The 22,892-nt window shown below is 33.5% G+C and overlaps 9 protein-coding genes and 5 pseudogenes across 14 annotated transcripts, besides 3 other annotated features; 4 read left to right on the top strand and 10 right to left on the bottom strand.

The window, feature by feature from the left end:
* Positions 1-8,484: part of a mobile genetic element that runs on past the window's edge.
* Positions 351-1,210, bottom strand: TVAGG3_0427370 (annotated as a pseudogene). Its single transcript has one exon. A coding segment is annotated over exon 1 (860 nt).
* Positions 1,278-1,983, bottom strand: TVAGG3_0427380 (annotated as a pseudogene). Its single transcript has one exon. A coding segment is annotated over exon 1 (706 nt).
* On the bottom strand, positions 2,029-2,616 carry TVAGG3_0427390 (phage tail repeat-like family; the record flags this gene model as incomplete). The annotated part of the gene is made up of 1 exon (XM_051233679.1): positions 2,029-2,616. The coding sequence occupies one exon, from the start codon at positions 2,614-2,616 to the stop codon at positions 2,029-2,031; it is 588 nt and encodes a 195-aa protein (XP_051103409.1).
* Positions 2,808-3,209, bottom strand: TVAGG3_0427400 (uncharacterized protein; the record flags this gene model as incomplete). The annotated part of the gene is made up of 1 exon (XM_051233680.1): positions 2,808-3,209. The coding sequence occupies one exon, from the start codon at positions 3,207-3,209 to the stop codon at positions 2,808-2,810; it is 402 nt and encodes a 133-aa protein (XP_051103410.1).
* TVAGG3_0427410 (phage tail repeat-like family) lies at positions 4,978-5,436 on the bottom strand (the record flags this gene model as incomplete). Its single annotated transcript, XM_051233681.1, has 1 exon — positions 4,978-5,436. A coding segment is annotated over one exon (459 nt), but the record flags the coding sequence as incomplete, so codon positions are not given.
* On the top strand, positions 5,455-6,202 carry TVAGG3_0427420 (annotated as a pseudogene). Its single transcript has one exon. A coding segment is annotated over exon 1 (748 nt).
* TVAGG3_0427430 (serine threonine-protein phosphatase family) lies at positions 6,305-6,547 on the bottom strand (the record flags this gene model as incomplete). Its single annotated transcript, XM_051233682.1, has 1 exon — positions 6,305-6,547. The coding sequence occupies one exon, from the start codon at positions 6,545-6,547 to the stop codon at positions 6,305-6,307; it is 243 nt and encodes an 80-aa protein (XP_051103412.1).
* TVAGG3_0427440 (uncharacterized protein) lies at positions 6,566-6,841 on the bottom strand (the record flags this gene model as incomplete). The annotated part of the gene is made up of 1 exon (XM_051233683.1): positions 6,566-6,841. One exon carries the CDS (start codon positions 6,839-6,841, stop codon positions 6,566-6,568), a length of 276 nt encoding a protein of 91 aa, XP_051103413.1.
* A 516-nt stretch (positions 8,485-9,000) lies between the features above and the next one.
* Positions 9,001-9,345, bottom strand: TVAGG3_0427450 (uncharacterized protein; the record flags this gene model as incomplete). Its single annotated transcript, XM_001298996.1, has 1 exon — positions 9,001-9,345. One exon carries the CDS (start codon positions 9,343-9,345, stop codon positions 9,001-9,003), a length of 345 nt encoding a protein of 114 aa, XP_001298997.1.
* A 3,089-nt stretch (positions 9,346-12,434) lies between these two features.
* Positions 12,435-13,532, bottom strand: TVAGG3_0427460 (microtubule binding; the record flags this gene model as incomplete). The annotated part of the gene is made up of 1 exon (XM_001295242.1): positions 12,765-13,529. One exon carries the CDS (start codon positions 13,527-13,529, stop codon positions 12,765-12,767), a length of 765 nt encoding a protein of 254 aa, XP_001295243.1.
* A 486-nt stretch (positions 13,533-14,018) lies between these two features.
* TVAGG3_0427470 (uncharacterized protein) lies at positions 14,019-15,003 on the bottom strand (the record flags this gene model as incomplete). Its single annotated transcript, XM_001294344.1, has 1 exon — positions 14,162-14,881. One exon carries the CDS (start codon positions 14,879-14,881, stop codon positions 14,162-14,164), a length of 720 nt encoding a protein of 239 aa, XP_001294345.1.
* Positions 15,004-15,828: 825 nt separating this feature from the next.
* Positions 15,829-16,960: a mobile genetic element.
* Positions 16,961-17,045: 85 nt separating this feature from the next.
* Positions 17,046-22,892: part of a mobile genetic element that runs on past the window's edge.
* TVAGG3_0427500 lies at positions 18,990-20,006 on the top strand (annotated as a pseudogene). Its single transcript has one exon. A coding segment is annotated over exon 1 (1,017 nt).
* On the top strand, positions 20,389-21,210 carry TVAGG3_0427510 (annotated as a pseudogene). The gene has a single exon. A coding segment is annotated over exon 1 (822 nt).
* TVAGG3_0427520 (protein of unknown function, DUF4106 family) lies at positions 21,585-22,356 on the top strand (the record flags this gene model as incomplete). Its single annotated transcript, XM_051233684.1, has 1 exon — positions 21,585-22,356. A coding segment is annotated over one exon (772 nt), but the record flags the coding sequence as incomplete, so codon positions are not given.

Consider the following 22,892-nt stretch of genomic DNA (forward strand, 5'->3'; position numbering starts at 1 on the left):
TGAGTTTTGGTTGAAAAAACAGGTGGAGCCAAAAGTGGCTCGACCTCAAAACAAGCATTTGTGAAGAATATACCAACCGCCAGAATGTCGACGGTTGCTTTTTTATACAAAATTCAACAGGTGAAAAAAGAGGTGAGAAAAGAGGTGAGATCTAACATGCTAACATAAAATATATTTTTCAATACTTTTTCAGCACAAAACATATACGATGAAATCTATCTCCTGTGTTGTTGTCTAAATGTCATGTTGTCACACTTTTTCAGAGAAGTTAAAATGACCGAGGGACGAGGGACCGAGGGACCTGGTGACGTAGTGACACCTAAAACCATCTAACCTAAACATCTCATTTTTCAATACTTTTTCAGCACTTTTCCGTAGTTGTATATGAAAGACAATTCGAGATAAAAGTCATAGTACAATGGTATTATATGCTGCACACCGTTTGTTGTGAACCAGACTTGAAAGTCAGAGAAACTGTTACTAGGTGGTTCGTAGAATTTAGAAGCAAAGTCATAAAAGTCCTTACCGATACAAAGAAAACTGTTGTTGCTTGAACTGAAACTTGCATGACACATGACATTTTGAGGATCGAACACGTTTCTATAAACTGTCAAATCTGTTGTGGGAGTATAAATTTAAAAGGACCGTCAGGTGGTAATGGTTCGTTCTGGTTTAGTAACCGAAGAAATTGTGCCAAGAACGTTTGTCTACTCCCCAATATAAAAACTCTGTATCTCTTGGAGGGTTTAATTTCAATCTTTTGAAATGAAACGGTGGAGTTCATCTTGTCGTATTCTAGTTTTAGATAGTATGTTCCATTTAGTAAAGAGTCGTATTTTTCTTGAAATTCCCAGTAGTATTTGTTTATTTGAGTTTGAAAGTCATTTAGAGTTTTTTCAAGACTTTCGTCTGAACGAATTGTAAAGATTTTCATTTCGTCAAATTTGTCTATTAGACCATCAGAACCTTTATATTGCCCATGAAAATATACTGCGAACATAAACGCGTTAGTTCTATTTGAAAACAAAACTCTTCTAAATCCTATTGCCTTTGCATCTGAAGGACTTTGAAGCCAACGAATTGGATAGTCAAACCTGTAAGCTCCGGATGAAATTTCTTCATCTGATATAGTCCTACCGGCGTTTGTAAAGATATAGTCTAACGGTTTTGTATCTGCTACTTTTGTTCTTTGTTTTTCAACCTGAAGCATTTAATATATGTAAAAATATACTGTTTTAAAAACGTTTTAAAATGGTATGCCATTTCATATTTCTCATCTAACAAACATGTTGTCTGACTGCTTGAGGGTTAGGTTGGTACCATTCGAACTTGACACTTGCAATTCCTTCAATTGCATTCAAAATGTCTGAGTCGGAGTCAACCATTTGTTCTCTCTTTGTAGTCTTGAAAGCGTCAAGAAGCATTGCAGCTGTTGTGACATTGCCATGTGCATAGTATATATGACCGTCCAAATCTGTTATAGTCAATCTGAGATTGTATCCTTTCTTATTTCCGTCTTGTATGGCAGCAAGTACACCCATGAAGCCTTCTTTGTTCTTTCCTTCGTCAAAGTTTACTGTAAAGGTTCGACCAGATGTAATTTGACTTCTAACTTCACGATACTTCTCATATGCATATCTTGTTCTTTCCATGGGAGCATGACCATCCTCTGCACTACCTTTTTTTCCTTCTCAAAGGATGCAATTGTTCGTCATGTTTCCAGTAGAATCTGGCAAAGCCGTCGTGTCCTTCAACTTGCGGTTCACTAACATCGAAAGGCAAGTTTATAAGACGCTCTTCTTCTAACCTCTCTAGTCTGTTTGGATAGTTGGCGCGCGCTGTTTCCAAATCCATTTCATAGGTCAGACCAGCCAGTTTGTCATAGACTTTTATGGGTCTTCCCTTCCTATATTTAAACTTCTTTGAAACTCTCCAACCATATCTTTCTAACTCTGCTTTTATTCTAGCAGACCTTCTATCCATTCTATATGGGGGCATTTTTATAAAAATAAAAAAATATTTTTTTCTTTACTTAACATAACCTCCCGCTACCAGAAGCCTTTGACGCCAACCCATACCAGCTAATGAAGGTTGACTTGTTTTAGTAGTTTCCAAACTAAACTTTGGTTTTGGTTTATCTTCAGTTTTTGGCTCACCTTCTTCTATCGGCTTTTCGTCACTTTTCGGTTCCTCTGACCTTACCTCACTTGCAGGTATGGTTGTGTCGTTAACATCTTCATAAATATCATATGCCATTTGTTTTTGTTTTCCTTTCAACTTTTTGTGTTTGTTGTAAAGTTTAGAATATTTCGACTCTAAGTCAATGAGATGTTCTATAATGAACTGTTGGTCAGTGAAGAATACCTTCCCATCTGTTGTCTCGAAAGCTCCTTCAGACTTCAATATTTTATTTGTGAGAGTCTGTTTCTTTTTTGAGATACTAGCCGTTCCATTTCTATGAAAAGTGACTTTGTAGTTAGGGTTTGTATTTCCAGACCTGGCACTTTCTATTATTGAATTTTTCTCTTCATCTGTAAGTTCTTTGACAGGTTTTGACAATGGTTCTGAACTTTTTGTTTGTGGTGTCAAATCTACCGTTTCAACTTCTTCGGTCATTTCATCTCAGTAAAAAATTTTAGTTTGGTTTGTTTTCAACTGGTTGTTGTTGTTTTTTAAGTCGGTCTAAAACTTCCTGAGGTATAGGGAGGACTTGACAAACACGTAGTTTAACTGCTGGAAGCCGACAAATCCATCTCGAGCCCATTTGTCTCAATGCTGTATTGTTCATTTCATCTCAGTAAAAAACTTTACATTCCCCAAGTTTGAGGTGGTTGCGGTTGGTTGTTGTTTACCCACTGTTGTGCATGGTTATATCCTCTGTTAAAGAATCTTTCACCTTGGTCCATGTAGTGTCCTGCTTGGTTATAGTAGTCATTTGCTTTGTTATAGTAGTTTCCTGCTTGTCTTCCTACATTGTCCATCCATCCTTGAACTTTTCCTCTTGTTTCAGGATTTGGAATAAGATTTGCTGCATCTCGTGCTACATCCCAACCTTTCTGTACAGTTTGTATAATAGGTTGTGCTTTCTCTTTCAGTATACCTAATGTACTCAAAATCTTCCTTCCAACTCCAAATACACCTCTGGCTATTGTTCCCACTGCGGGTAAAAATCTAGATGCAACTCCTGCTAACGCGCCAAATAAACCCATTTCTTATGGGGTAAAAATGACGAATCCAAACAAGGACCCCTATGTTTCTAAAGCGACAAAGAAAGCACTCATGGTAAAAATCTTTAGTTCAACACCAAATGCTTGGTTTATGGATATCTTGGAAAACATTCCGAGGTATAGAGAAGATGGACCACCATACTGGCTAATATTTGTTGGTCAAAACACAAGATACTGTGAAGCCATACCATTACAGTCCAAAAATATTTTAGATGTGAAAACTGCTTTGACAATATTTGTTGACAAATACCATCCAACAAAACTGACATCTGACTGTGAAAGTTCTTTCAAATCAGACGATATTAAAAACTATCTGCGTTCAAAAAATGTAAACCAATATTTCATTGTCGACCAAAACCATTCTGCTCTTGGTGTCATTGACAGTTGTATAAAAATCTTAAGAGACTTAAACCAACCACAAGGTGGTGAGGCAAATGAAATGTCATATGACGACAAATATAGACATTTCTCCATGGCAAAGATGAGACAAGTTTTAAATATTTACAATAACCGTAAACAAAAAGGTTTGGGAAACCACTCCCCCGAAGAAATGAAAAACAACCCCGACTTAGAGAAAGACTATATATTTAATAGTTTAGTCAAAAGAGACAAACAAGAAAGAATGCCAGGCTTCAAACTTAAGAAAGGTGACAAAGTAAAAATAGAAATACCTAAACGCGACCCATATGAAAATACTATTGACTATGACAACAATGGGAACTCGACAGGTACTCGCATTCGTGTTCGTAAAAATAGAAGAAAGTATACAAGAGAATATTATGAAGTTTTAGGCAAACATGGCAAAATGTACAGACTGCAAGCAGAAGATAAAACTACTATTGTCAGACCTCGTTTCAAACTTGTCAAAGTTCAAGGTGGTATACTTTCAAAGACAGTTCCTAACAAATATAAGACAACTCCTGACGAATATGCTAAAGAAGTTGAAAATGACGACTAAGCATTTCTATACCATGCGTAAACTGTCATGTAAGGTGGCATGTAGTCTTTACTCTGTCCCGTTGTTTGCGTATACCCTGAAACGCGATGTGTATGGTTTCCTTCTCCCTGTGTGCTACCCCAGAAACAATTTATAGCAAACTGAACGTCGTCTTTAACATCGTATCCTTTACCTTTTTTCATTGCTGACCAATCCCAAAATCTATGTTTATGCCAACCTGCTTCAGCTGTACTTAAATCTATGTAGTGACTGTGTGCAGGTAAGTTTTCACCTGAAATCGTTTTACTTCCACCTGTTTCCTTTGAAGAGTTTGCACAATACAAAAACCTGTCGACTATTTGAGTCCAAGTTCCAAAACCAAGTACTACTTCTGGTCTGGTAGAGTTCATTGACGTGTAAATAGAACCTATAGGATATACTGTTTGAAGTATTTCTGTCTTTAACGTTTGAAGCTCTGTTTTGTCAGCTTTTTTAACTAACTCATCGTTAACATATGTTTTGTCAGCTTTTTTATCTAACTCAACGTTAACATATGTTTTGTCAGCTTTGTTGTCATATAAATCTTGAGCAGTGAATTTAACTTTGTTTTCATCCTCCATGACATAGACATTTCTACATCTAGTGTATTTCATCGTCGTTATGTCTTCATCCGATGTTAAACCTTGTGGAAAGTTAGGAGGTTTCCAAAGTAGTACATCCCCACCAGTTCCATCAGGTTCTTCAACCGTTCCTGCAATATTTTATACCAACAGTTGCGAAGAAATCGTGTGTATGAGTCTTTTTAGAATATTCTTTGTCAGCTCTTGTCACTTCACTTGACATTTTATTGTCAACATATGTTTTATCCGCTTTGTCATCTAACATTGCTGGTAGTTCATCTACGTCATAGATGTTATGTGTATGGTGTTTTTGTGGGTATGTTCTATCTGTCCATGCGAGAATATAGTCTCTTGTTGCATCTACATACTCTTTGTCAGCTTTGTTGTCAATATCTGCCTTCAAAAGAAGTTCATCTATAGGTTTCTCGTTTAAAGTTCTTTTTGTTGGATTTATACAAACAGTATGGTTCTTACTGTCTTGAAACAGAAACTCGTCTGTCAATGGGTTTATCGTCAGTTTTAAGTTTCCTTCTTTCAATGACTCAGATATCTTAGAATAGTTTGAAAAGTTTGTTGTGTTCTTATTTAGAGCTTGTACAATGAGTTGTCGGTTGTGTTTTATTTCTCTCATAGACGCTGTTTCTTTCGACATTTTTATTCTAGATAAAAAATGCTTCCAATAGAAAAAGAAAATTCAAGAGTTGCTACGACTAAACCATTAGATGAACTTTTTACTAACGTCGGTCAAAAGTTTGAGACAGAGACCGTAAAACATGAAGGCTATCGTTTTGACTACCCACTAAGATGGTTAAGAGACCCATCCGTCACAAAAGCTATTGGCTTTCGTAGAATGAAATTCATTTCAGAAGCCATACATGGTTTCCCATTTACGGTCGCTTTTGAAGTTCGATACTATAACAAAGAAAAACGTACGTATGAGAAATTTGAACAGGGAAAACTTTTACAAGTGAATTTGCTTGTAAACTTAGAAACAACTCTTCAAGCTTTTCAAGAAAAAATAAACGATATCTATCTCGAATATGCAAAACAGTACAACATTGACGAAGGAGAGTACCATCTCGATATTGTTTATGACAGGAAAAATGCAACTGTTAAAATCGATAGAATAAAGACCTTGGAGAAGACGTTTATATTTCTACAAAATATAACAACTTGGCATGGTATAGATTTTTGAGGATGTTAAATCAGCCTGCAGAATATCCAGTACACCCGAACTTTTATGAAGTCGAAAACCCTAATGGAACATATGAAAATGTTTTCGACTCAGATGCTATTATAGTTCATGCTTCATTTTCTGGCGCACAAAACTCTTTTTTATGCTTGGCAAATGACTTTTACGAAAAACCTACAAAGCTATATGAACCACCGAGTGGAAGTATTTCAGACTTTCAAGTATGGTTTACAACAGATGGAAGAAAGAGAATAGTTCCATTATACCACGCGTTTTACTTAGAACTTAGTTTCATATACAACTACTATCGAACGGTAAAAATATAATTTTAATACGGTTGAGGTGTTGGATTTGGTTGCCAACTAGACTGTGGTGCAGGTTCAGGCTGTTGTATAACAGGAGCTTGTTCTTCTGGTTCAGGGTCTTTAGGTATAATACCAACGAACTGACCTACTCTTTTACCAATATTTTTGACTCCGTTCCAAATTCCTCTTCCTACGGTTTTTATTCCATTCCATATACCTCTTCCAACATTTCGAAAGAAGTTTCCTATTCTTCCAAAGAAACCCATTTTACTATATGTAAAAATCTAATGCCCACCTAGTCTCTTACGTTTCCTTCTGAGTTCCATTGCATTCTTTAACTGGAGCTCATACATTCTATTTCTCCTCTGGTAGAAAACATACTCTGGGTCAACTCCTGTGTTCGCGTCATCTGCATAGAGTTGTTTATATCCCACTTCAGGGTTTGTATAAAACTCTTTCCATCTCATATTTGCATACCATGGTGGTAAGCCTAACGCAGCGTCATTTGACATGGCAGTTTGCATTTGTACATCTGTTGGCACTTGACCATAGTTTGCCATTGCAGTTTGTATTCTAACTTCATTTGGAATATTCTCTGGGTTTGGTTGTCCAGGTTGCTATGCATTCGCTAAGTTCTGTGCGTCCATTTTAATATTAGATAAAAATATCTCTTACGAGTACATATGCTGAACATTTGCTGGTATTGGTTCATCTTCATATTCTCTATATCTTTCTGCCACGTCAAATAAGTAAATGACACAATGGAAAAAACCTAAAACAAGTAGTCCTATTTCAAACCACATTTACTTACTAGTAAAATTTCTTTGTTATGACACTTTCTCCGGTTTATAGGACCTCTCTCATATTCTATCTTGTCATATCTAAAATCATAGTCATGTATGTCCTCTAACCATCTCATGACACTTTCCAAACCACTTTTATCGGATGTAAAGTAAAAGCATGGATGGTTATGTAAAACGTCTAAAGTTTCTAAAGAGTCTCTCAAAGTCCAGTCTACTTGGTATTGAAAATCGTATGTGTTAAAGAACGGCGGGTCTACTATAAAGAAAACATTTTCCTTGTCTTTAAATTTTTCATACAACTCTGTCCAACGACATCTCACAAACTCTATACCCTCAGTATATTTTTCTATGTTCTCTTTGAAAACCTTTGTATAGTTAAGATATAAAACTTTTGACATAAGTGTTTCAATGTCATGAACTCTTATAGAACCACTATATAATAGTCTAGCAGATATACTATCCCAGTCTATATATTCTGCTTTTTTCAAAACCTCTCTGACAGTATTTTTCTTATCTAATGGTATACGTTCCATCTTACCTATAGGTATCTTTTCTTTTAACTCTTTCAATATTTTGTTTGTGTCTGGTATATGTTTGAGACGGTTCATATAGTTGTCGAAGTCATTGCATATAATCTTTGAGTCAGGAAATACAGTATGGCACAAATGAGATATATAGAAACTTCCACCGAACAAATCTACAAATGTTAGACCATTCGGTAGTTTCTTAAGTTCTCTCAATAGAATATCTTTACATCTACTCTTATTTCCAAAGAAGGGTAACGGTGGTTTTGTAAAATTCATTTTATATACAATAAAAATGTTTTTACCTGAAAACTGACAGAAAAGTGACAAAACATGTACGAAGAAGTCTTGACAAAACATTTACGAAGAAGTCTTGACAAAACATTTACGAAGAAGTCTTGACAAAACATTTACGAAGAAGTCTTGACAAAACATTTACGAAGAAGTCTTGACAAAACATTTACGAAGAAGTCTTGACAAAACATTTACGAAGAAGTCTTGACAAAACATTTACGAAGAAGTCTTGACAAAACATTTACGAAGAAGTCTTGACAAAACATTTACGAAGAAGTCTTGACAAAACATTTACGAAGAAGTCTTGACAAAACATTTACGAAGAAGTCTTGACAAAACATTTACGAAGAAGTCTTGACAAAACATTTACGAAGAAGTCTTGACAAAACATTTACGAAGAAGTCTTGACAAAACATGAAAACATATATAATTTGTGAAAAGTGAAACATTATATAATGTTTTCGACCAAGAAGACTAACAATTTTCCGAATAAAAACTTCATTTATACTAAACATCTTCGGGGCTAGAAGGCACGAAGTGCCTGGAAGCCCCACTGCCTTTTTTTTTTTTTTTTTTTTTTTTCTATTAAAATACATTAACAATAAAGTTTTAGTTGCATTTGTGATTTCAACATTTGTCAATGAAAGCGAATATTCACATTTTTATATTATTTTTTGTTTTTAATGGCTTATCTTTATCACCTTTGGTCAAAATTAAATAGAAACTTTTTTTGGGGGAGGAAGTTTTGTGAGGAATTCTCTCAAAACTGAGTAATGTGAATTGATGTTTAAAAATTAGATGGTAATCGAAGCATAAAGTATTTACCGTTTGATTTGGAATCTTATGAATAATGAGAAAAATTTTTTATTTATTAATGAATTTTTGTTCATATATAATACTAAAGAATGTTTATGTTGTTAAAAAAACAGCGGCAAGACGGAAAATTAAAAAAAAAATATAATTTGTCCATAAATAATTACATGGTTAAGAACAGATATTATATACAAAACATTTATACAAAACAAACAAGAAATAAACATAAGTGTTCAGGGTATGAACCCAGAATAATTATTGAATCGGAAAAATCAAACCGCATAATTACAGATTTTTGAGAAGATTATAAGATGCCTTGCTCAATTCAGAATCCTGCTGAGCAGCTTGGTATCGTATTTTAATTAATGGTTTAAATGTGGCGAGTGTTTCTTTAAAAATTTCTGGGTAGCTGTTATATATATAGCATAATAGTTGCGATAATTTAAATTTCTGTAATTCGGTAATTTCTTTGTGGAGTATGACTTCGAATAAACCTGTAAATACTTTGACTTTGTCGTTTTGCCGGAGATTTTTTAAGATGTTGCGCACTTCAAACATGAATGTGTATGACCAAGTTCCACTGGAGCTTTGGCTTTCGTTTATGATTTGGTTCAAGAGTCTTCTAGACATGAAAATTAAATGAAGGATAATCGAATTCAATAGAAGTGTATACTCAATAATTCTTTAATATTTTTATAGATGATAGTATACTGAGTAAAATATATTTGGACAAAAACGTGTCCATCTCATTGAAATTTTTCTAAGAAGGAAAAGTAATTATAAACAAAATAGAAATTTGTATTGTATATTGTTTAATAAATTTACTTTGGAATCGCCAACTTGTCAGTAATCACATTGAATTATCCTATTCAATGAAATTTTTTGTGAGTGCTCTAGTTTTATTCGTATATTTCACTTCAAGAGAAATTGATACACATATTATTGTGATCATTTTTATGAAATTTTATCACGAAATTTTAACTTTCAGAATTTTTCATTAAGAAAAAAACATCGAAAATAGAGTATAGAAATAAAATGAAATACATATATCATATTATTTATAAATTGAATTATGTAAACAAAAATAATTTGGTCTCTCAAAATTTCCCTGAAAAATGTATTATTTCGGCATCTACTCAGGAATTTTGTTTATTGCTTAATTTAGCTAACTTAAAGAGCACGGAATTTATTGGAAAATATTAAAATTTTGATTCATAAAAAGGTGACCAAACTATTTTTTGAAAGTCCGCCATAACTTTAATGGTACTATTTCAGCGTGTACAATGAATACAAAAATTCTAAGAGTGCCACATAAAATAGTACTTTAGACTTGAGTTAATGCTACCAAGCAAATGTTAAAAAGGTGACTTTAGTGTTTTGATAATCAAAGATTAAAATCATTATTGTCTAAATCAATAATCATAACGACAGAAGTTAATGTTTTTTCATAAGTGCTTTAAATCCACTTTTAAAAGTATACCTCAAAAATCAAAATATCAAAAAAAATTGGCCGATAGGTTTGGCTTTAATTTTTGTCTGCTTTTATGATTTGATATGGATGTTATAATTTTAAAAGTTGAGCCAAATTCACCAATAGATTTTTGAGATTTGCAAATACTCAATAATTTTCAGCGTGTTATCTTTTATTAAAAGAACTATTTGGTTTCAGTATCATATAAATTGATATTTACTTTCTATTTGAACCTTCATTTAGCTAATGATTTAGTAATACAGATTTCATCTAATCCTTATAAGAGAATTTTGAATTTGTTATAATAAAAAAACAAACAGATATAGCTTACACATCTATAATAAAGATACCTTTTATAGAAATCAGTATGAAATTTGTTTTTTGACACGTAAAGCTCTCATTATAACATGTTTGTCGATTTTTATATATTTTTCGCTTTCATTATCTATGATATTAAAAATTATGTCATCAGAATGTGAAATAATTAAACAAATGCCCTGCGGGAAGTATTTTATACTAGAATTTATAAAAAAAATCACTGTACGTTTAGCCTACTGGTTATGTCGTGGGTTCAATGGCAATATGTTCAAATCAGTAAGCACCCAGTTTTTTTATTTTTTTATTTTTTTAACAAGGTGAATATAACTTTTGATCGAAATCAATGAGTTACATGAATTATCACTTATCTAACTACAATTAAATTGTGAAAATATACTATCCAATATTAGCGTTTAATAAAATCAAAGATTATTGACTTATATTTTGAAAGTAATCTAAGCAGAATTTAGATATCCAAATTCTAAATATCTTCATGCTTAGATGCTAGATAATATATTCTTATTGAAAAATTTATAATGTTATTATTTTCTTATTTGATATTTACTACACAGCAGAAAAGCATTTATATTGTAAATTAACAGATTATGATAATTATACTCGTTTTTATATGTTCTTAATGAAGAATATCAAACGTATTTCTATGAGTTTTAAAAAATGAAAAGTTTTAATATGGCTAATATATTTATTATCATTAATAGAATAAAAAGTTTTTTTACCTTCGAGTTTTGATAAATTTCGAAAAAATTTAAGGAATGCTCTTTGAATTTCTTTACCTATAAGCATATTATCTGCCGTATTATTTTTCGCTAATTGTAGAATTTTATTTAATTTTAATAATTAACCTAAGCTTATTGAGAGATCACATTGTATATTTGATACGTAGTACATATGCTAAATCTGTGAATTAGATTGTAAGATATTGAACAAACGTTCTTAAACATTTTAGATTTTAGGGAATTACTGAATTAAACTATATTTCTTATATGATATCTTCATGTTTGGATGCTTTGGGTATAATTTATTGGGCTTTTTCTATCCAAATGTTTGGCAATGGTAACCCAATTTCTAACAAATTTATGATGGAAAAATTTATGACTTTTATGGAGCCGAAAAAAAAGCATAGAATGAATAAGACTATTAAAGATAAGCTGTAATTTGATTGTGAATTTTAAGAAAAGAATTTGGATTAAAATTTGAAATTCTTTTTTTTTGAAAATTAGCGATGATATGCTTAAGCTAAAATTACTAGAAGCGGTGTGATATAATTTATATAAAACAAAATACAGCTTGATTTATAGAGTAATTTATGCTTTACATGTATTTTAAATAAATTTTATTGAATTCAAATATTCAATAGTTTTTTATGCTAGATTAGTTGTATTTATTTAAATATATTATATTGGCAACCTTTCTTTACCCTGTCCTAATAACGCATTTTGTAAAAAATATAGTGCATCAGTTTCGAACTAGCGTCCCGGTACCAATAGTAAGGGTAATAACCATTCGACCATTTGCCACGTAAAAGCATCGCCAGATTTTTTTGTATTTAATCACTCCCAAAACACTGTTTTGGCTTATTGGAAGCATATCAGACATAATCGCCATAATCAAAAAATCTAAATACCCAATAAGTAATAAATTTGTCGATATAGATTTTCCATAAAATTAGTTTTTAGTCTGATCTTAAAATAAATTTAATTTTTTATAAAAAAAATCACATTTAAAAGTACCTTTTTAGTAGCTCGAAATCCTGTTGGTGGATTTCGGGCGTACTTCAAAATTAGCTTTTCTTCTACATATGCAAGCTATATTTTAAATATGGGGCAAATCGGATCGGCGAAAGGAGTTTAGTTACCTTTATTCATAAAAATTTTCTGTTTCATTTTTTATACAAAATCAATAACATTAAATGATAACTTATAAAAAATCGAAATGCGCCCAATAAAGTCATTATATAGAATGAAAAAAAAAAAATTATGGAAAAAATCTTGATAAGTATTTGGATTTTCGATTAGCATATTAACTAAGATCTGCACAGCACATTCAAACAATTGTTCTTTATTTCAATATCCTTATCCATCAATCTCAGAATTGATATCAGAGTTTTTTTGAGGCAGTATCACATTAAATCATAAAATAAAAGCATATCGGGATGTAAATGCGGAAACGCTTAGATAATATAATACTCACAAATAAATTTTAGCAAAAAAAAAACAAAATTGCATGCATCGGAATTGGTTCAATTTTCATCTGGTTGAATAAACTCTCCATCTGCATCTAATCGATAAAGTAATTCAAGTATCTGTTTGGTTGATTCATTTTGATTTTCATTACAATATATTTCTATGTCTCTTAACTTTTCCCAGTAAAATTGGCGCTCTTTGGTTGTAGCCATTAACTCATTCTCCAATCGAGTAACGGATTTTTCTAGTTTTCGAACTTTCTTTTCAGAATCCGATTCAGATAAAGATTGTTGAGCACTTTGATTAGAATCTAATGTTTTTCTTCTATGAATTGTTGGAGATGAAATAGTTCTTTCAGACTTTCTTCTAGATAAAACAGGTACACCACTATTCCTTGTCACATTTGGTTCTTTGCAATTAAAATTTTTTCTTCTTTCATATGGATCATAATTATCCACACATCCATAAATTGAACAATAATTATAAAGCCATTGCATCATTTCAAGAGTAGCTGAAGCCTTTTTTCGAACTAATTCGTTAATATTTAAGTTCTTTTGTATTTTGTTTTCGTTGAATGATTCTTGTAAAATTATAAAGTTGTTGACAATGTCGCTTTCATATACTGGATCATAATTAACTTTTCCCAATGCAATTGAGTCAGGATATATTGCATCCATTATTTGGCAAAAGGCGGCACCATTCGAACAATCTTCAATTTTGTGATAATTAACTCCGCAAATTGAGTTCACCCATGCTAGCAATTCATTTTTTCCGACTGCGCAATTCTTTGGTATCTTGCCGAGCTGTTCAATGTTAGTCATTAGGTGTGAAATTTAAAAATGAAATTTATTCCTAGCAAAATCAATTTATTTTCAAAATTTTAATATGTTTCGATATAATATTATGTGTTCTATTTTATGGTTTCAACTTTTCAATGGTGTAAATTCTTTCGCATTAAATTCTGATTTAATTATGGAATTTTGTTTAACGCCAGTTCTAGAATATCGAGTCGTTTTAAACGGTTTTCATTTTCTTCTCAATTTTAGAATAACTTGCGAAATTCAATTAAAGTTTAAAACACAATATGTTTTTGTTTTTGCGTTGAATGGTATCAAAAATAAATAGAATTTGAAGAAATATGAAATTACTCAAAATCAAATATAAAGATTTATTCACAATAAATGATTGGATTGTTAGATACTGATTCTATGAATGCTATTGCCTTTAATTATGCATCTTAAACTATTATATTTATTGAAATTAATAAAGCTAAGCTAATAAATAATGTGGCAATAAGAGGCGTTCTAATATTCTTAATCTCAAACTTGGAAAATAAAAGTAATAACTGCAATGACTCCATAATATATGAATCAAAATTAACAATCATATTTAAAAGATACAATCTATTTATTAAATACAAACAAACTTGTGTAATATCATACGCATAGTTGGATTAATTCTGAGGCTCAATTAATTCTGTTATTATTTTTTCCCTTGATGGATTCAAATTAAATATGGAAAGTAATGATGTTTGTTGTCCGCGCAAAACTCCCAAAGAGTCATGGCTTTTCATGGAAAATGAAATTCGGACTGGATGAATTGCGGAAAATGTTTGATCATCAGTAAATATGAACGGAATCGTTGACTGATATGGGAATTTGTACTTATCAGCAGTAGGTTCGAATTGAGTCAAATTAGTGTCTTGAATTGACAGCCTAGGTACTTTTAATTTCGGAGATTTAGTATTAACTAACTTTTGCCTCTCTTGAGCACATTGTTCAAAAACTAATTCGCGAGAAAAGTTTTGATGATTCAATAATTGAAGAATTGAATTGCAATCATCGGATTCTCCAAGAGAAAAATAGGTCCAATCTTTGAATTTTTCTGGTTTTTGATCGATTTTAATCTCCTCTATACCTGAATTTTTTAAATTTTGTTTAATTTTTTGAATTGGGAAACAAATTATCTTGCTGAATTTCCTAAAATTGATTAGCAATGTCGTTTTCTCAATAAAAATTCCTAATTTGAATAAGTCATAAATAGGCGCATCAGATAAGCGAAGAATTAAGAGAAGAATTTGCTTTATTCGGTCGGCAATGTTGGCTTTAGAATAATCTCCAGCGTCAAGTCTATTCTGCTGAAGCATTTTCTCTCTAACTTTGTTAGCTAACATTTATTTTACAACTTTTTTTACTTTTTTTTCTAAAAAATATGATCTGGATTTCATTTGTTCTGTAAGCAGTAAATCATTCCTCCTGCAAGCAGAGAATGTATTCTTTTAAATTTCGGCTTATAACAGTCCATGAGTCCTTAGCCTTTGTTTGTTCTGAATATTTGAAATATTTACATTTCCATAATACACTAAAAACGGTTATTATGTCAGATCAATCTTTTCAAATTGGATTATGTAGAACAAAATCATATCTAGGGCTGATGAGTTTTTCGAATTTTGTTCTTTCAAAATTCTTTGGGTGGTTGCAATTATAATCGTCAATGGCGAATTCTTTGATTAAACTCATTTTCAATATATTGACAAATAAATTTTTGATAAAAACTGACTTTTAGATCTATTTCTAATATAGAAATACATTTGTTGTCTTTGTGAAGACCTCTTGTGGTAGCGATTAATCTGATTGCAACTTTTTGAGAGTTTCAAGAAGTTCTCATGTCTTTATTACAGCAAAAAGAAAATATCAAAATTAAATAAATGTATATGACATCTCTACATATTATAATTTGTTGTTGATATAATTCTAGAATTAAAACAGACATTTAAAATCATGGATTTCGACCATCTGTCCGAACGGAGATTCATTTCTCCAAATCCGAAATAATCATATTACAATTTATATTCTCTAGGTGTTATGAAGATATGATTATACTAAAGAAAAAAAATGTATTGAAGGGGATTGACACTTTTGAGATAAAATTAAGGGATCACCGCTTTAGTTTACAACTATTCAATTTTCGACACTTCGAGGTCTATTTTCTTTTGATAGAATAGATATCATTCTGCATAAGCATGACCATAACATGTCCATACAATTGTCTACCTATTTGTCGTTTCAGATATCAAAAAGAAGAGATTTGATCAAAACCTTAAACATTGGAGTTTTCACTGAGCGCGTGACAAATTTGCCAAGTGTCACTTTTCAATAACCTTAAATTACGCTTTTCTAATTTTTTAAAAAAATAACCTTAAATTATATTTGAAGAAATTATGTCTATGATATATGTTTTATGCTAGAATCTTGGAGTTTTCATGCACTACACAAGAGCTCCAAGGTTCCAAGAGTGAATGCTCAATAGCAATTATAGAGATGTACCTTTTCAAAATGACTTTTACTGATTAAATTTAATCAATAGAAGACATTTTGAAAAGGTACCTCTACAATTAGATATACAAGAGATTCAAAGCTTCATTTCAGATAGATTTGAAACTTTGAAACTCTTGGTAGATTTTGAGTGAATGCTGACAATCATCTTTGAGAAAGTTTTCTTTAAGAAAACCTTCTCAAAGAGGTTTCTCAGGAGCCCTGAGGCTCCCTTTCGTAATGATTGGGAGCCTTGGGGCTCCTGAGACAAAGAATGGCTTCGCCGAATCTTTGATCAGCAGAGGCCAAATGAAAAGGCCTCTGCTGATGGATTCTCAGGAGCCCTGAGGCTCCCTTTCGTAATGATTGGGAGCCTTGGGCTCCTGAGACGAAGAATGGCTTCGCCGAATCTTTGATCAGCAGAGGCCAAATGAAAAGGCCTCTGCTGATGGATTCTCAGGAGCCTGAGGCTCCCTTTCGTAATGATTGGGAGCCTTGGGCTCCTGAGACGAAGAATGGCTTCGCCGAATCTTTGATCAGCAGAGGCCAAATGAAAAGGCCTCTGCTGATGGATTCTCAGGAGCCCTGAGGCTCCCTTTCGTAATGATTGGAGCCTTGGGCTCCTGAGACGAAGAATGGCTTCGCCGAATCTTTGATCAGCAGAGGCCAAATGAAAAGGCCTCTGCTGATGGATTCTCAGGAGCCCTGAGGCTCCCTTTCGTAATGATTGGGAGCCTTGGGCTCCTGAGACGAAGAATGGCTTCGCCGAATCTTGATCAGCAGAGGCCAAATGAAAAGGCCTCTGCTGAGGATTCTCAGGAGCCCTGAGGCTCCCTTTCGTAATGATTGGGAGCCTTGGGGCTCCTGCAGCAGAGTATCGCTCCGCTCCATTAATTTTTTTTAAAAAAAGTGCCGTGTGGCAAATTTGTCCTGTTCCCGTTTTCACTGAGAGCCCGTTGATCAAGATTTCTCAAAATTGGTCCATCCGATGTTCATTTTTTATTGAAACAAAAAAAAAAAAAAAAAAAAAAAAAAAAAAAAAAAAAAAAAAAAGGTAGTGGGGCTTCCAGGCACTTCGTGCCTTCTAGCCCTGAAGATGTTTAGTATAAATGAAGTTTTTATTCGGAAAATTGTTAGTCTTCTTGGTCGAAAACATTATATAATGTTTCACTTTTCACAAATTATATATGTTTTCATGTTTTGTCAAGACTTCTTCGTAAATGTTTTGTCAAGACTTCTTCGTAAAATCAGACAAAAATAATGTTTAGGGTAGAAGGTTAGATATAACCTCTTTTCTAACCTCTTTTCTACCCTCTTGAATTTGTCAAGATTTCTTCGTAAATGTTTTGTCAAGACTTCTTCGTAAAGACTTTGTCAAGACTTCTTCGTAAAGACTTTGTTGAGATTTCTTCATGAAATTTACACCAAAAAAATGTTTAGGGTAGAAGGTTAGATATAACCTCTTTTCTAACCTCTTTTCTACCCTCTGAATTTTCATGAAATTTACACCAAAAATAATGTTTAGGGTAGAAGGTTAGATATAACCTCTTTTCTAACCTCTTTTCTACCCTCTTGAATTTTCATGAAATTTACACCAAAATATATTTTAGGTGAAGAGAGTGAGATATAACCTGTTTTTTCACCTAATTTTTCACCTCTTGAATTTTCATGAAATTTACACCAAAAATATACTACTAGGTCATTTACGAAGAAATCTCAACAAAGTCTTTACGAAGAAATCTCAACAAAACATAGACAAGAAAGTTCATTGAGAAATTAGATGAAGAAGTCTTAACAAAGTCTTTACGAAGAAATTCATGAAAATTCAAGAGGGTAGAAAAGAGGTTAGAAAAGAGGGTAGACCTACCCTTCTACCCTAAAATGTATTTTTGGGTCATTTACACTCATTTACGAAGAAATCTCAACAAAGTCTTTACGAAGAAGTCACAATAAAACATCTGTCAAAAACCGCTTTTTAACTTCACTTAAAATGCCACGTAAGCTACGTAAGAATATACGTAAGAGGAAGAGAGCATTGAAACATCCAATAGTAAGACTAACACCACAACACAGTTGCAACAACAAATGATGAATGACCCCACTATGTTGCAACAAATGTCAAGCATCCTATGCTTTTTAAACCGAGTTGTTGGTGCACAGAGTGGAGGTTTAAGAGCGGCACTTTTAGCGAAAATGGCAGGCTATGGTGGAGCTGCAGACGGAACAGCCTATAACCCTCAAAGTCAAATGAATTTGAGTTCACTCAAAAATCAAATAACAGATGTCAAAAAGTCAAACATAGACATACAGAAGAAATAAGTGAAAACGAAAAGAAACTAGAATATGACAGACACACAAAGAAACTCAATGAGTTAAACGTAGAGAAAAAGAAGAAAGAAGAACAACTGAAAGAACTAAGTACAGAGGAATATGCGAAAAAAGTGTCAGAAAAAGCAGCAGAAGTAGCAAAAATGGAACAAGATGTCATAAATTTGAAAAAACCATACTACTCGATATAAAGTACTGAAAGATGAAGAAATAAAACAAAAAGCCCTGAAGACATATATGGATAGCGATGAGTATAAAAAAAGAAGTTGAAGCAAATGTAAAGGCAGAAAAACTTTTACAGTTGCAAAACCAAACCGTACAGTATGAAAACTTAGCACAAGAAAAGTAAAAATAACGACGCAGCATGCAAAAGGCAATGAAAAAGCGCGGAATATATAAAAGCTAACAATGACTGGTTAGATGCCCAAGCCAACGCTAAAAGCAGCCCAGCTTATAGGGTCAATAAGGACAAAAATACAAGCGGATGAAGACAGTTCAAATGAAGCTTTAACAAATGCTGACTTTAAGAACGCCTTCGAAGCTCTTCATAGTAAGGTGAAACAAGTGAACGACTTCTCATCTGGAAAGAAACTGAAGTCTGAAGGTTTCGACAAAGAGTTAAAAGAAGTAGCACAAAATATGACGAAAATAACAGATGCAGCAACGAGACAGGCAGTTCAAAGTGCCTATGACGCCGTTAGAGCAACTGTTGTGAAAAGTCAAGAAAAAAGAGTTACAACAGACCAAAACAGACCTAGTAAATGTTTCTTAAAAACGAAAAGTCAGGTAGGACACTATGCTGCAGATGGAACATATGTGCCAGCTGTGGAACTTATATACCACCAAACCCTCCAAGAGAAGCACCTGCACCAGGACTACCTAAAACATTTACATCGTCACATGGACACAGACACAGGCATGCACCAAAACCAACACACAACAACAACAACCACGCACAACAACCAACACAACAACCAGCACACAACCAACAGTTCAAAACCCTGCACAACAACAACCACAAACAGAGCAAGGACATAAAAGAAGTAGAGAACAAGGAAACCAAGAATTCTTAAAAATGCTGAAGGAAGACTATGTTACCCAGATACTCTTGACTTTAGTGACAGATATAAAGAAGCTATTAGAAAGTTCAAGGAAGGAATACTGACCCGAACCTATTTAGCTTTATGGCTCAGCACCAAATGGGATATAATTTCAACCTGGAAAATACAAGCTCGCTAAGGGATATGATTTAATAGCATATCGTCCAAATGACATGACTGAATTTACTCCGAGATATTTGGTGTCAGAGCTAAATGACAATACAACTCTCTTCATGAAACGCGTAAAAAATAGAGACGGAACGAAAGAAGAAAGGTTTATGAGTCCGGATGACTTAGATAGGGAACTTGTTAAAAACGGTCTCGGAATATATGAAATGCCAGCAGATGAGGTACAAGAAACTCCACAGGAAGAAATAGTTCAGATACAACCAGACATGGAAGAATAGTTCAGCAACAACAGCTAGAAGAGCCTGAAGGAAACGAACAAGTCACTCCTTTGGAAACTAACTTCACAGAACTAGATGAAGATTTGGAACAGCCGAAAAAATCTTGACCCTCAACAAGAGTATGCGGAGAATATGGAATATTTCCAAGAGTCTAAAAAAAATTCGGCTGACAATAGTAGAAGAATATCGAAAAAATGTTTGCCGACATACAAAAGACTCCAACATCAGATGAAATATCCAGCATAGAATGGAAGAACTGAAAAAAAATGTACACAAATACAACAACCCTTTTTACTTACGAGCATTTAACGTTCAATCTTCGGATGAACTCGGTGAAGATAAAAGGTTAAATTTCAAGAAAACATATAGAAATGAAACATTGTTTAAAGTTCATTCAGAACCTAACCAAGATGGAAACAAACCTACTTTTGTTTCTGCAGACGATGGAACTACAATGAGATGGGTCATAAAGCTAATCCGGATAGGTGGTTCATAAACTTACAACCTCAATTCCAAGAAGTTGTAGACGCAATGGAAGTCAATGGTGAACCAGATATAGCTGGTATTTTAAGCGCGGCTTTAATGCCATTGAAAATATGAAACATGCAGTATTTTGGACCAGTATGAAATGAACCATGGCTGATGAAATATAACACCTGACGTTCTAGAACATTTATCTCAAAGAACTACACAGAACCATAAAGATGTATATTTGGTGAAGAGTTTAGAAAGAAAGTTAGGGAGAGAGAAGGAAGAGAACCTATTGTACATGACCTTGCAAACGAAAGTTTACAAAATGTCATAAAAAACTTACTTTGCAGACAATGAACCGAGAAAGGGATGAATATTTATAGAAAACTCAAATGGACAGTACCAAATGAAATGTTAGTATTGAAAAACATGTTCCTTGACAAAATAAAACCAACTACAGAAATAAACGACGCAAGACTGAAAGATTGGGTAAAAGCTTTCCCATTCACAAAAGATATTGTTGGTAACATGGAAAGAAAACCAGAATGGCTACAAAAACATATATTTGGAAACGAGCACATCCCATATGGGCAAGCACTGTTTGAAGCGCTTGAACCGGAAACTCAGGAAAGAGTCATGCAAACAATACGCGAAGACTCAAATACAAACTATGACAAAATCTTTCTAGGATATAGGTTACCTGAGATGGGCGACCAGAGCCCAAAGGCAAAAAGGACATGGGAAATTTGCAACATACTAGATGAACATAATGCAAAGATGCAACAACTTCAAGCAGAGGGCAATGAAGGAAAAAGAAGAGTTAAAAACTCAGTCAGGAAGAAAGTAAAGCTTGGTCGGAGTGGGTTCTATTATGACATATAAATCCAACTATTCTATATTTTTACTCATATGAAATGTACGCCGCTCAGAATATAACGCCAACAGTTTTGGATGCTATGAATGGAAATGTTTCCGAATGGTATAACGAATGCGACAATGCCATTAGAAGGTCAGAAATAGTTCCTGGAACTTACGAATATACAACTGCTGTTTCTTATGGAAATGTAGGTGAGTTTGGAGAAGGTTCTTCAACAACAGTAGATATTGCTTGCGACAGGTTTCATATAATTTCTATTGACAACTCATTCTTATACGTGGAACAAGACATTGAAATAAAACCTTCTGCCAAGTTGTCTGACAAGAAAGGTTGCAATGGAATTTTCTATGTCGGATACCAATATGCTCCAGAAGTTTTCATGGGATATAAGATATATTCTAACTCTGACTTAGTTCAAACAGTAACATGGGCAAACTATGAATGGTTCGCTTTGAGAAACTCAGTACAACCACAAGCTAGAGAACAAACAGACCAGTATGCAACTATTGAGAAAATAAGAAGACTTGACCCTAACGTTCCAGGAGTTTATGTTGACCTTTCTGGACAAACTGCAGCAGCAGTAACCAAAGTAAAATTGAAACTTAGAGTTCCTTTGTCATCTTTCCTCATCTTCAGGTTTTTAAGATACTTGCCAAACTGGGCAGGAAAAATTTCTATCGAACTTACTCCAAGCAAAAATAACTTAGTCATTGCACCAACACAAGACCCATTCACTCTTACAGACGTAAAGGGAGCAAATCAAACGTCATTCGCCGAATTTTGCAAAGACAAAGTTGACTTAGACTTTGGTTTCTCAAACCTCAACACTGAAGTAAACTACTACTTCAATGCTGCTGGAACTGCTTGGGACCCAGTTAAGTTCACATGCGAAAAATTTGAATGCAAGAGAATAGAAAGCAGACTTGCAGTCTATATGTTGGACCCAGATATTTCAAATGCTTTAGCTGCCAAATATATTGCAGTTCCACTTATGTTCCCTATACACCAAATATCTGTCAAAGACTTTGCAGGTGAAGTTGGAAACCAAAGTGCTGACCCAGGTGCAAGAACAGATATTGCTTTGACAACTGCAATGAAACATGCAGATACTATGTTTGTACTGTTCAGACGAACTATAAATGACTATTCTTGTTTCTACAACCCTGGTATTAAATATCATATAAACATAGATGGCAAATATTATCCAAGAGAAGAATATTCTACAGTTGAGGATATGAGGTCATACAACTTGACATTAGATGCTATGAACTTTAACAACAACTTCACAACAACCATTAACCCTGAAATGCAAAGTTCTATTATGCCATATGTGAAAGTATGGACCCATACAGGAGCTCAAAAAACTCAATATACAAATGGAGACCGTTCAAACTTTTGGCTTGGCATTCCATTTGCTGACTCAGAAGACTTTATGGGTGGTATTTCAACTGTTGGTACTGTACAAATACAATATACTGGTGACAGAGACGGTCCAAATGAATTGAAAGCAAAGAAGTTTACAAAACCAATAGCACTTTTCACGGAAGATGCTCTTTTGAAGATTCGTTCGATGAAACCTGCTGGGGCTCCTCAGATTGGTATAACGACAGCTTCCATCGAGCAGATTTTGGCAGCAGGTCAGTAAGTTGTTCTTGAACTGACTTCTCTCCGTCAAATATTGACAGTA

This window comes from Trichomonas vaginalis, chromosome V (genome assembly GCF_026262505.1).
Source record: "Trichomonas vaginalis G3 chromosome V, whole genome shotgun sequence".
Lineage (NCBI taxonomy): Eukaryota > Parabasalia > Trichomonadida > Trichomonadidae > Trichomonas > Trichomonas vaginalis.